Consider the following 13,576-nt stretch of genomic DNA (forward strand, 5'->3'; position numbering starts at 1 on the left):
CACTTTTGGCGCGAGTCTTTTTTGGCGAGAGAATTACGTTTGTTGATGTTTAGGACGTCATTTCCGGCGTTGTAGTTGACGCCGAGAGTTTTCACTTAGTTGCCTCATCTATGACGCTCGTGTTTGTTGCAGATGTTTTTGGCGCCAAAAAATTTGTCAATTGTGGGCGTCACACTTGGCGCCAGTTTTTTTGACATTATTTAAGTCTTTTTTTTCTTTTTGCTTCTGGTTTCCAGAGGCTTATTCTGTTTGCATTTTTTTCCCATTCCTGAAACTGTCATTTAAGGAATTTGATAATTTTGCTTTATATGTTGTTTTTTCTATTACATATTGCAAGATGTCACAATCTGACCCTGTATCAGAATCTACTTCTGGAATGCTGCTGCCTGATGTCGGTTCTACCAAAGCTAAGTGCATTTGTTGTAAACTTGTGGTAACTATTCCTCCGGCTGTAGTTTGTGTTAGTTGTCATGATAAACTTTCAAAAGCAGACAATATTTCCATTAGTAGTAGTCCATTACCTGTTGTTGTTCCTTCAACATCTAATGTCCAGGATATTCCTGTTAATGTTAGAGAATTTGTTTCTAATTCTATTCAGAAGGCCCTGTCTGTTATACCACCTTCTAATAAACGTAAAAGGTCTTTTAAAACTTCTCATAAATTAGATGAATTTTTAAATGACCGCCAACATTCTGATTTATCTATCTCTGATGAGGATCTATCTGGTTCAGAAGATTCTGCCTCAGATATTGACACTGACAAATCTTCATATTTATTTAAGATGGAGTTTATTCGTTCTTTACTAAAAGAGGTGTTGATTGCATTAGATATTGAGGAGTCTAGTCCTCTTGATATTAAAAGCAGTAAACGTTTAAATTCGGTTTTTAAACCTCATGTAGTTATTCCAGAGGTTTTTCCAGTTCCTGATGCTATTTCAGATGTAATTTCTAGGGAATGGAATAGTTTGGGTACTTCATTTACTCCTTCTTTAAGGTTTAAGAGACTGTACCCTTTGCCGGCTGATAGATTGGTGTTTTGGGATAAAATCCCCAAAGTTGATGGGGCTATCTCTACTCTACTCTACTCTAGTACTTCTTTTAAAGATCCTTTAGATAGAAAGCTTGAATCTTTTCTAAGGAAGGCTTATTTATGTTCAGGTAATCTTCTTAGGCCTGCTATTTCTTTGGCTGATGTTGCTGCAGCTTCAACTTTTTGGTTGGAGGCTTTAGCGCAACAAGTACCAGATCATAATGTATATAGCATTGTTAAGCTTCTTCAACATGCTAATAATTTAATTTGTGATGCCATTTTTGATATCATTAGAATTGATGTCAGATATATGTATTTAGCTATTTTGGCTAGAAATCTTGGAATGCTGATATGACTTCTAAGTCAACGTTGCTATCTCTTACTTTCCAAGGTAATAAATTATTTGGTTCTCAGTTGGATTCTATAATTTCAACTGTCACTGTGGGGAAGGGAGCTTTTTTGCCTCAGGATAAAAAATCTAAGGATACATTTAGGGCTGCTAACCGTTTTCGTTCCTTTCGTCAGAATAAGGAACAGAAGCCTGACCCTTCCCCTTCCAATTGGAAGCCTTCTCCAGTCTGGAATAAATCCAAGCCGTTTAGAAAATCAAAACCAGCCCCCAAGTCCGCATGAAGGTGCGGCCCTCATTCCAGCACAGCTGGTAGGAGGCAGATTACGATTTTTCAAAGATGTTTGGATCAATTCAATTCAAAATCATTGGATTCAGAACATTGTTTCTTAAGGGTACAGAATAGGTTTCAAGGTAAGACCGCCTGTGAGAAGGTTTTTTTCTCTCACTCATTCCAGTGAACCCAGTAAAGGCTCAGGGTTTCCCGAAATGTGTTTCAGACCTGGAGTCATCTGGGGTAATTGTGCCAGTTCCATATCTAGAACGGGGTCTGGGGTTTTATTCAAATCTGTTCATTCTACCAAAGAAAGAGAATTCTTTCAGACCAGTTCTGGATCTAAAAATTTTGAATCGTTATGTAAGAATACCAACGTTCAAAATGGTGACTATAAGGACTATTTTGCCTTTTGTTCTGCAAGAGCATTATATGTCCACAATAGACTTACAGGATGCTTATCTTCACATTCCAATTCATCCAGATCACTATCAGTTCCTGAGATTCTCTTTTCTAGACAAGCATTACCAATTTGTTGATCTTCCTTTTGGCCTAGCAACAGCTCCAAGGATCTTCTCAAAGGTTCTCGGTGCCCTTCTCTCTGTAATCAGAGAGCGGGGTATTGCGGTGTTTCCTTATTTGGACGATATCTTGGTACTTGCTCAGTCTTTACATTCTGCAGAATCTCGCACGAATCAACTTGTGTTGTTTCTTCAAAATCATGGTTGGAGGATCAATTTACCAAAAAGTTCCTTTATTCCTCAGACAAGGGTAACCTTTTTGTGATTCCAAATAGATTCAGTATCCATGACTTTGTCTCTAACAGACAACAGACGTCTGAAATTGGTTTCAGCTTGTCGGAACCTTCAGTCTCATGTGCATGGAAGTTTTAGGTCTCATGACTGCAGCATCGGACGCGATCCCCTTTGCTCGTTTTCACATGAGACCTCTTCAGCTTTGTATGCTGAACCTTTGGTGCAGGGATTATACAAATATATCACAATTGATATCCTTAAATCCCAATACTCGACTATCTCTGACTTGGTGGTTAAATCACCAATGTTTAGTTCAAGGGGCCTCTTTTCTTCATCCAACCTGGACTGTGATTTCAACAGATGCGAGTCTTTCAGGTTGGGGAGCTGTCTGGGGATCTCTGACAGCGCAGGGGGTTTGGAAATCTCAAGAGGCGAGATTACCAATCAATATATTGGAACTCCATGCGATTTTCAGAGCTCTTCAGTTCTTCTGAAGAGAGAATCGTTTATTTGTTTTCAGACAGACAATGTCACAACCGTGGCGTATGTCAATCATCAAGGTGGGACTCACAGTCCTCAGGCTATGAAATAAGTATCTCGGATACTTGCATGGGGGGAATCCAGCTCCTGTCTAATCTCTGCGGTTCATATCCCAGGTATAGAAAATTGGGAAGCGGATTATCTCAGTAGCCAGACTTTACATCCGGGAGAATGGTCTCTTCACCCAGATGTGTTTCTTCAGATTGTTCAGATATGGGGGCTTCCAGAAATTGATCTGATGGCTTCTCATCTAAACAGGAAACTTCCCAGGTATCTGTCCAGATCCAGGGATCCTCAGGCGGAAGCAGTGGATGCGTTGTCACTTCCTTGGAATTATCAACCTGCTTATATCTTTCCGCCTCTAGTTCTTCTTCCAAGAGTGATTTCCAAAATCATAATGGAACGTTCGTTTATACTGCTGGTGGCTCCAGCATGGCCACACAGGTTTTGGTATGCGGATCTTGTTCGGATGTCCAGTTGCCAACCTTGGCCACTTCCGTTAAGGTCAGACCTTCTATCTCAAGGTCCGTTTTTCCATCAGGATCTCAAATCATTAAATTTGAAGGTATGGAGATTGAATGCTTAGTGCTTAGTCATAGAGGTTTCTCTGACTCAGTGATCAATACTATGTTGCAGGCTCGTAAATCTGTGTCTAGAAAGATTTATTACCGAGTTTGGAAGACTTACATTTCATGGTGTTCCTCTCATAAGTTCTCTTGGCATTCTTTTAGAATTCCTAGAATTTTACAGTTTCTTCAGGATGGTTTGGATAAGGGTTTGTCTGCAAGTTCCTTGAAAGGACAAATCTCTGCTCTTTCTGTTCTTTTTCACAGAAAAATTGCTAATCTTCCTGACATTCGTTGTTTTGTACAGGCTTTGGTTCGTATCAAGCCTGTCATTAAGTCAATCTCTCTTCCTTGGAGTCTTAATTTGTTTTTGAGAGCTTTACAGGCTCCTCCGTTTGAGCCTATGCATTCTCTGGATATTAAGTTACTTTCTTGGGAAGTATTATTTCTTTTGGCTATCTCTTCTGCTAGAAGAGTTTCTGAATTATCTGTTCTTTCTTGTGAGTCTCCTTTTCTGATTTTTCATCAGGATAAGGTGGTTTTGCAGACTTCATTTAAATTTTTACCTAAGGTTGTGAATTCCAACAACATTAGTAGAGAAATTGTTGTCCCTTCGTTGTGTCCTAATCCTAAGAATTCTTTGGAAAAATCTTTGCATTCTTTGGATGTGGTAAGAGCTTGGAAATATTATGTTGAAGCTACTAAAGATTTCAGAAAGACTTTCTAGTCTATTTGTTATCTTTTCTGGTCATAAGAAAGGTCAGAAAGCTTCTGCTACTTCTTTGGCTTCTTGGTTAAAACTTTTGATTCATCATGCTTATATGGAGTCGGGTAAATCCCGCCTCAGAGGATTACGGCTCATTCTACTAGGTCAGTTTCTACTTCCTGGGCTTTTAAGAATGAAGCTTCTGTTGATCAGATTTGCAAAGCAGCAACTTGGTCTTCTTTGCATACATTTACTAAATTCTACCATTTTGATGTTTTTTCTTCTTCAGAAGCAGTTTTTGGTAGAAAAGTTCTTCAGGCAGCTGTTTCAGTTTGATTCTTCTGCTTATAATTTCAGTTTTTTTCATTATAAGATTAAAACTTTTTGATTTGGGTTGTGGATTCTTTTTTCAGCGGAATTGGCTGTCTTTATTTTTATCCCTCCCTCTCTAGTGACTCTTGCGTGGAGTTCCACATCTTGGGTATTTGCTATCCCATACGTCACTAGCTCATGGACTCTTGCCAATTACATGAAAGAAAACATCATTTATGTAAGAACTTACCTGATAAATTCATTTCTTTCATATTGGCAAGAGTCCATGAGGCCCACCCTTTTTGTGGTGGTTATTATTTTTTTTGTATAAAGCACAATTATTCCAATTCCTTGTTGATGCTTTTGCTCCTTTCTTATCACCCACTTCTTGGCTATTCGTTAAACTGAATTGTGGGTGTGGTGGGGGGTGTATTTATAGGCATTTTGAGGTTTGGGAAACTTTGCCCCTCCTGGTAGGAATGTATATCCCATACGTCACTAGCTCATGGACTCTTGCCAATATGAAAGAAATGAATTTATCAGGTAAGTTCTTACATAAATTATGTTTTTCCCTTGCTAATAGCAATTCATTATTTGTGTTTTGCATGAGAAGATGACAGCTGAGAACTCTGGTGAAGAACGGGATGTATATGAGGAGCTGCTGACTCAAGCAGAGATTCAGGGAAACATCAACAAAGTAAATTGTAAGCGTCACACTTTAGAGCAAGATAAAGCAATGAGAATTCTAAACACTGCATTAGTAATGTTCCCTCTAAGACATGTGTGCGTGCATATCTATACATGTTTCTAACTGTGCGCCAGGATTTTTTTTTTTTTTTTTTTTTGTTTCTAACAATTGTGAATTATGCATGATAATTCCCATAATGCTGTTAACAATTCAAAATGGCTGCCAGCATTAATGTCTCTGGTAGCTGCTGACATAACACTTTTAATTGTACATGGGATGATGGTTATTAACCCTCCTAAGCATATATGGGGCTAACAAAACCTATTAAGATGCTCAGTTCATTACAAAGATGCCTCTTAAAAGGCTGCTAACATTATAATTAAAGGGCCTTATGGTTGTAGGCAAATTGGGGATTACAGTTAAGCTGTCATGGTGACCAGGATTTTGCATTACTCAAACCCTGGTTTAACTCTACAGAAAAGCAAGAAAAGACTTTATTAGGTGTTGACACAATTGGTTTCAATGTGAGTTCATATGTTGAAATGAACGGACATATTACTGTTCAGGATAGCAGGCTTACATCTTATGTATCTTAATCTAGCTTGCAAGTCCATTATTTTTCTTTTTTTACCTTTTTCTTTTTAGTGCAAGCATCCTTAGAAAGGGTTGATCAGGCTCTGGATAAGGGGAACTCACAGTTGTTGTTTGATGCTTTGAGGTCATCTACACTTGGACTCCATGGTTTACAACAGGACAATTCTGAATGGTACCTAAAGCAGTTGCAGAGTGATAAACAACAGAAACAGGAGGTCAGTCGCTTGTGTTTAAAGTGCATTAATACAATCTATACAACATATGTTATGGTGTATTTGTTAGAGAGAAGGTATGAAATGTATAGTAATATAAAATACAATGCACAGTGTGTAATTGTAACAAAACTCTCATATCATGCAGATCTATATTGCTCTGGGCTTGTCTCTGCCTCACATACATAAATGAGAGAGATCTCGCTGTGCTGGAGAGCTCCGCCCTTTTTCTTTTGATAATTCAGTGAGTTCAGCCTTTGTGAAGTCTGAACTACAATTTCTCTCCAAGCTGGAGAATCTTTGAATAGCAGGGCCAAAGACTTGAGCATTATAAGCTTCAGACAGAATAAACAAATGCAATTAACATTTTAATAAAACAGTATATTATGTGGTTATAGCGGTACTAGAAATGATGTGCATTTAACATTTTTGTAGATTAAAATAAAGCAAATATTTTATTAAAACGGTACTTCATTTTGGTAACAATCCTGTTTTTTTATTATATTCATAAAACATTGTATTATACTTGAGTTTTTAAGTAACGACAGAATTAAAGGGATAGTCTAGTAAAAAAAAAAACTTTCATTATTCAGATAGGGCATGTCATTTTAAACAATTTTCAAATTTACATCTATCGCCAATTTTGCTTTGTTCTCTTGGTATTCTTTTGAAAGCTAAACCTAGAAGATTTATATGCTAATTTCTAAGCCCTTGAAGGCCGCCTCTCATCTTGAGACAGTTTTTTACCTCTAGAGGGTATTAGTTCATGTGTTTCATATAGATAACACTGTGCTCACGTACGTGGAGTTCCTAGGAGCCAGCACTGATTGGCTAAAATGCAAATCTGTCAAAAGAACTGAAATAAGAGCACAGTCTGCAGAGGCTTAGATACAAGGTAATCACAGAGGTAAAAAGTGTATTAATATAAATGTGTTGGTTATGAAAAACTAGGGAATGGGTAATAAAGGGATTATCTATCTTTTAAAACAATAAATATTTCGGTGTAGACTTTCCCTTTAAACTATGTATCAGTAATTTAAATACTATCATATTCAATTGTGTTAGTAATAAAAACATAGTGCATGATTCTTTCTGAACATGGCTAATGTACAACTATGTTGCAACTCTTGTTTGAAGTAGATCCTTTATAATAATCTTGCAAAACTGGTAAAAATCTGTTAAAAAAAAAAAAATCTATATTTTTTTATAAGGACATTGAGTAAAAAAGTTAAGAGCAGTAATCACTTTGAGATTGTAATAAAAAATGCTCAATTATCTGTAGTAAACCCCCAAAAAACATTGCAATATATATGTTTCTTTTATTTTGCCCCATTTTCGTGTACTTTATCAGACATGAAGACTTTTCTAATTCTAAAAATGTTACAAGCCTATCTGTCCATAATTGTTTCTAGATGAGTTACTGCAAAATGATGGAGACTTTGCTAATATAATGATAGAGACTAGCCTTGTCTACTTCAGTAGTAGTGCCTTCCAAATAAGGCAAGACGTTGGTGCAGTTTGGCTATTGAAAAAATACTGCAGCAAACAAGGGGGAATGCATTGAAAACATTTTCAAACTCATCCAGTATGTTAATAAAGTGATTTCTAAACAAGAAAAAACTAAGAGGATGCGCTAAAGTGGAAATGACAGTGATATAAAATTGCAAGCCCTTTGGTGTCTTGTTCAAAATGGCATCTATATAAATAAATCTGGATAAAAAATATATATTAGGGGTCTCAGGTGTGCAAACAATTTCAGGTAAATAATAGTATGTGCAATTTTAAAAATGACTATAATGACAATACAAAATAACACAACCTAAAATAACACTATACAGGGAGTGCAGAATTATTAGGCAAATGAGTATTTTTAGCACATCATCCTCTTTATGCATGTTGTCTTACTCCAAGCTGTATAGGCTCGAAAGCCTACTACCAATTAAACATATTAGGTGATGTGCATCTCTGTAATGAGAAGGGGTGTGGTCTAATGACATCAACACCCTATATCAGGTGTGCATAATTATTAGGCAACTTCCTTTCCTTTGGCAAAATGGGTCAAAAGAAGGACTTGACAGGCTCAGAAAAGTCAAAAATAGTGAGATATCTTGCAGAGGGATGCAGCACTCTTAAAATTGCAAAGCTTATGAAGCGTGATCATCGAACAATCAAGCGTTTCATTCAAAATAGTCAACAGGGTCGCAAGAAGCGTGTGGAAAAACCAAGGCGCAAAATAACTGCCCATGAACTGAGAAAAGTCAAGCGTGCAGCTGCCAAGATGCCACTTGCCACCAGTTTGGCCATATTTCAGAGCTGCAACATCACTGGAGTGCCCAAAAGCACAAGGTGTGCAATACTCAGAGACATGGCCAAGGTAAGAAAGGCTGAAAGACGACCACCACTGAACAAGACACACAAGCTGAAACGTCAAGACTGGGCCAAGAAATATCTCAAGACTGATTTTTCTAAGGTTTTATGGACTGATGAAATGAGAGTGAGTCTTGATGGGCCAGATGTATGGGCCGTGGCTGGATTGGTAAAGGGCAGAGAGCTCCAGTCCGACTCAGACGCCAGCAAGGTGGAGGTGGAGTACTGGTTTGGGCTGGTATCATCAAAGATGAGCTTGTGGGGCCTTTTCAGGTTGAGGATGGAGTCAAGCTCAACTCCCAGTCCTACTGCCAGTTTCTGGAAGACACCTTCTTCAAGCAGTGGTACAGGAAGAAGTCTGCATCCTTCAAGAAAAACATGATTTCTTCTGTTATGTGTGATCAGTCCACGGGTCATCATTACTTCTGGGATATTATCTGCTCCCCTACAGGAAGTGCAAGAGGATTCACCCAGCAGAGTTGCTATATAGCTCCTCCCCTCTACGTCACCCCCAGTCATTCTCTTGCACCCAAAGACTAGATAGGAGGTGTGAGAGGACTATGGTGATTATACTTAGTTTTTAGAACTTCAATCAAAAGTTTGTTATTTTACAATAGCACCGGAGCGTGTTATTACCTCTCTGGCAGAGTTTGAAGAAGAATCTACCAGAGTTTTTCTTATGATTTTAACCGGAGTAGTTAAGATCATATTGCTGTTTCTCGGCCATCTGAGGGAGGTAAAAACTTCAGATCAGGGGACAGCGGGCAGTTGAATCTGCATTGAGGTATGTAGCAGTTTTTATTTTCTGAATGGAATTGATGAAAAAATCCTGCCATACCGTTATAATGAACATGTATGTATACTCTACACTTTAGTATTCTGGGGATGGTATTTCACCGGAATTACTCTGTAAAAGTACATTAAACCTTTTATTAGGTATTTTTCATGTTAAACGTTTTTGCTGGAACGTAGAATCGTTTGCATTAATGAGGTACTGAGTGAATAAGTATTTGGGCATTATTTTTCCACTTGGCAGTTTGCTTGTGTTAATTATGACAGTTTCGTTTCTCTCTCACTGCTGTGTGTGAGAGGGAGGGGCCGTTTTTGGCGCTCTTTGCTACGCATCAAAAATTTCCAGTCAGTTTTTCTGCATGATCCGGTTCATCTCTAACAGAACTCAGGGGTCTTCAAACTTCTTTGAAGGGAGGTAGATTCTCTCAGCAGAGCTGTGAGACTTATATAGTGACTGTGATTTAAAACGTTGTTTAAAATTTAATTAGTGTTATTTTACTAATGGGAACAAACCTTTGCTAAAAAGTTGTGTTGTTTGTTAAGAGTGATGCTATAACTGTTTTTCAGTTCATTATTTCAACTGTCATTTAATCGTTTAGTGCTTCTTGAGGCACAGTACGTTTTTATTAAATAAAATTGTAACCGAGTTGCATGTTTATTGCTAGTGTGTTAAACATGTCTGATTCAGAGGAAGATACCTGTGTCATTTGTTCCAATGCCAAGGTGGAGCCCAATAGAAATTTATGTACTAACTGTATTGATGCTACCTTAAATAAAAGCCAATCTGTACAAATTGAACAAATTTCACCAAACAGCGAGGGGAGAGTTATGCCGACTAACTCGCCTCACGTGTCAGTACCTGCATCTCCCGCCCGGGAGGTGCGTGATATTATGGCGCCTAGTACATCTGGGCAGCCATTACAGATAACATTACAAGATATGGCTACTGTTATGACTGAAGTTTTGGCTAAATTACCAGAACTAAGAGGCAAGCGTGATCACTCTGGGGTGAGAACAGAGTGCGCTGATAATTCTAGGGCCATGTCTGATACTGCGTCACAGCTTGCAGAGCATGAGGACGGAGAGCTTCATTCTGTAGGTGACGGTTCTGATCCAAACAGATTGGATTCAGATATTTCAAATTTTAAATTTAAATTGGAAAACCTCCGTGTATTACTAGGGGAGGTCTTAGCAGCTCTCAACGATTGTAACGCTGTTGCAATACCAGAGAAAATGTGTAGGTTGGATAAATACTTTGCGGTACCGGCGAGTACTGACGTTTTTCCTATACCTAAGAGATTAACTGAAATTGTTACTAAGGAGTGGGATAGACCCGGTGTGCCGTTCTCACCCCCTCCAATATTTAGAAAGATGTTTCCAATAGACGCCACCACACGGGACTTATGGCAAACGGTCCCTAAGGTGGAGGGAGCAGTTTCTACTTTAGCTAAGCGTACCACTATCCCGGTGGAGGATAGCTGTGCTTTTTCAGATCCTATGGATAAAAAATTAGAGGGTTACCTTAAGAAAATGTTTGTTCAACAAGGTTTTATATTACAACCCCTTGCATGCATCGCGCCAATCACGGCTGCGGCAGCATTTTGGATGGAGTCTCTGGAAGAGAACCTTAGTTCAGCTACGCTGGACGACATTACGGACAGGCTTAGAGTCCTTAAACTAGCTAATTCATTCATTTCGGAGGCCGTAGTACATTTAACCAAACTTACGGCTAAGAATTCAGGATTCGCCATTCAGGCACGCAGGGCGCTGTGGCTAAAATCCTGGTCGGCTGATGTAACTTCTAAGTCCAAATTACTTAATATACCTTTCAAGGGGCAAACTTTATTTGGGCCCGGTTTGAAAGAAATTATTGCTGACATTACAGGAGGTAAGGGCCACGCTCTACCTCAAGACAAAGCCAAAGCTAAGGCTAGACAGTCTAATTTTCGTCCCTTTCGGAATTTCAAAGCAGGAGCAGCGCCAACTTCCACTGCACCAAAACAGGGAGGAGCTGTTGCTCGTTACAGACAAGGCTGGAAGCCTAACCAGTCCTGGAACAAGGGCAAGCAGGCCAGTAAACCTGCTGCTGCCCCAAAGACAGCATGAACCGAGGGCCCCCGATCCGGGACCGGATCTAGTGGGGGGCAGACTCTCTCTCTTCGCCCAGGCTTGGGCAAGAGATGTCCAGGATCCCTGGGCGCTAGAGATCATATCTCAGGGATACCTTCTAGACTTCAAATTCTCTCCCCCAAGAGGGAGATTTCATCTGTCAAGGTTGTCAACAAACCAAATAAAGAAGGACGCGTTTCTACGCTGTGTACAAGATCTATTATTAATGGGAGTGATCCATCCGGTTCCGCGGTCGGAACAAGGACAAGGGTTTTACTCAAACCTGTTTGTGGTTCCCAAAAAAGAGGGAACTTTCAGGCCAATCTTGGATTTAAAGATCCTAAACAAATTCCTAAGAGTTCCATCGTTCAAAATGGAAACTATTCGGACAATCTTACCCATGATCCAAGAGGGTCAGTACATGACCACAGTGGATTTAAAGGATGCTTACCTTCACATACCGATTCACAAAGATCATTACCGGTATCTAAGGTTTGCCTTCTTAAACAGGCATTACCAGTTTGTAGCCCTTCCATTCGGATTGGCTACGGCTCCAAGAATCTTTACAAAGGTTCTGGGTGCCCTTCTGGCGGTACTAAGACCGCGAGGAATTTCGGTAGCTCCGTACCTAGACGACATTCTGATACAAGCTTCAAGCTTTCAAACTGCCAAGTCTCATACAGAGTTAGTTCTGGCATTTCTAAGGTCGCATGGATGGAAAGTGAACGAAAAGAAGAGTTCTCTCTTTCCTCTCACAAGAGTTCCATTCTTGGGGACTCTTATAGATTCTGTAGAAATGAAGATTTATCTGACAGAAGACAGATTAACAAAGCTTCTAAATGCATGCCGTGTCCTTCATTCCATTCAACTCCCGTCAGTAGCTCAATGCATGGAGGTGATCGGCTTAATGGTAGCAGCAATGGACATAGTTCCCTTTGCACGCCTACATCTCAGACCGCTGCAATTGTGCATGCTGAGTCAGTGGAATGGGGATTACTCAGATTTGTCCCCCACTCTGAATCTGGATCAAGAGACCAGAAACTCTCTTCTATGGTGGCTTTCTCGGCCACATCTGTCCAGGGGGATGCCGTTCAGCAGGCCGGACTGGACAATTGTAACAACAGACGCCAGCCTTCTAGGTTGGGGCGCTGTCTGGAATTCTCTGAAGGCTCAGGGACAATGGAGTCAGGAGGAAAGTCTCCTGCCAATAAACATTCTGGAATTGAGAGCAGTTCTCAATGCCCTTCTAGCTTGGCCCCAGTTAAAGACTCGGGGGTTCATCAGGTTTCAGTCGGACAACATCACGACTGTAGCTTACATCAACCATCAAGGAGGGACAAGAAGCTCCCTAGCAATGATAGAAGTATCAAAGATAATTCGCTGGGCAGAGTCTCACTCTTGCCACCTGTCAGCAATCCACATCCCGGGAGTGGAGAACTGGGAGGCGGATTTCTTGAGTCGCCAGACTCTTCATCCGGGGGAGTGGGAACTTCATCCGGAGGTCTTTGCCCAAATACTTCAACGTTGGGGCAAACCAGAGATAGATCTCATGGCGTCTCGCCAGAACGCCAAACTTCCTCGCTACGGATCCAGATCCAGGGATCCGGGAGCGGTTCTGATAGATGCTTTGACAGCACCTTGGAACTTCAGGATGGCTTATGTGTTTCCACCCTTCCCACTGCTTCCTCGATTGATTGCCAAAATCAAACAGGAGAGAGCATCAGTGATTCTAATAGCGCCTGCATGGCCGCGCAGGACTTGGTATGCAGATCTAGTGGACATGTCATCCTGTCCGCCTTGGTCTCTACCTCTAAGACAGGACCTTCTGATTCAGGGTCCATTCAAACATCAAAGTCTAACTTCTCTGAAGCTGACTGCTTGGAAATTGAACGCTTGATTTTATCAAAACGTGGTTTTTCTGAGTCGGTTATTGATACCCTGATACAGGCTAGGAAGCCTGTTACCAGAAAGATTTACCATAAAATATGGCGTAAATACCTATACTGGTGTGAATCCAAAGATTACTCCTGGAGTAAGGTTAGGATTCCTAGGATATTGTCTTTTCTACAAGAAGGTTTAGAAAAGGGTTTATCGGCTAGCTCATTAAAGGGACAGATCTCAGCTCTGTCCATCTTGTTACACAGGCATCTGTCAGAAAATTCAGACATCCAGGCCTTTTGTCAGGCTTTAACTAGGATCAAGCCTGTGTTTAAAACTGTTGCTCCGCCATGGAGTTTAAACTTAGTTCTTAACGTTTTACAGGGTGTTCCGTTTGAACCCCTT

The 13,576-nt window shown here is 40.1% G+C and overlaps 1 protein-coding gene across 1 annotated transcript in view; it reads left to right on the forward strand.

Annotated features, from left to right (window-relative positions):
- IQGAP1 (IQ motif containing GTPase activating protein 1) overlaps nt 1-13,576 on the forward strand; it is a 274,725-nt gene that overhangs the window by 164,578 nt on the left and 96,571 nt on the right. Inside the window, exons 9-10 of the mRNA XM_053717739.1 lie at nt 5,145-5,235; nt 5,865-6,028. Coding sequence (XP_053573714.1) covers nt 5,145-5,235; nt 5,865-6,028 — 255 coding nt within the window. The remainder of the gene's footprint in view (nt 1-5,144; nt 5,236-5,864; nt 6,029-13,576) is intronic.

Source organism: Bombina bombina, chromosome 6 (assembly GCF_027579735.1).
Source record: "Bombina bombina isolate aBomBom1 chromosome 6, aBomBom1.pri, whole genome shotgun sequence".
Lineage (NCBI taxonomy): Eukaryota > Metazoa > Chordata > Amphibia > Anura > Bombinatoridae > Bombina > Bombina bombina.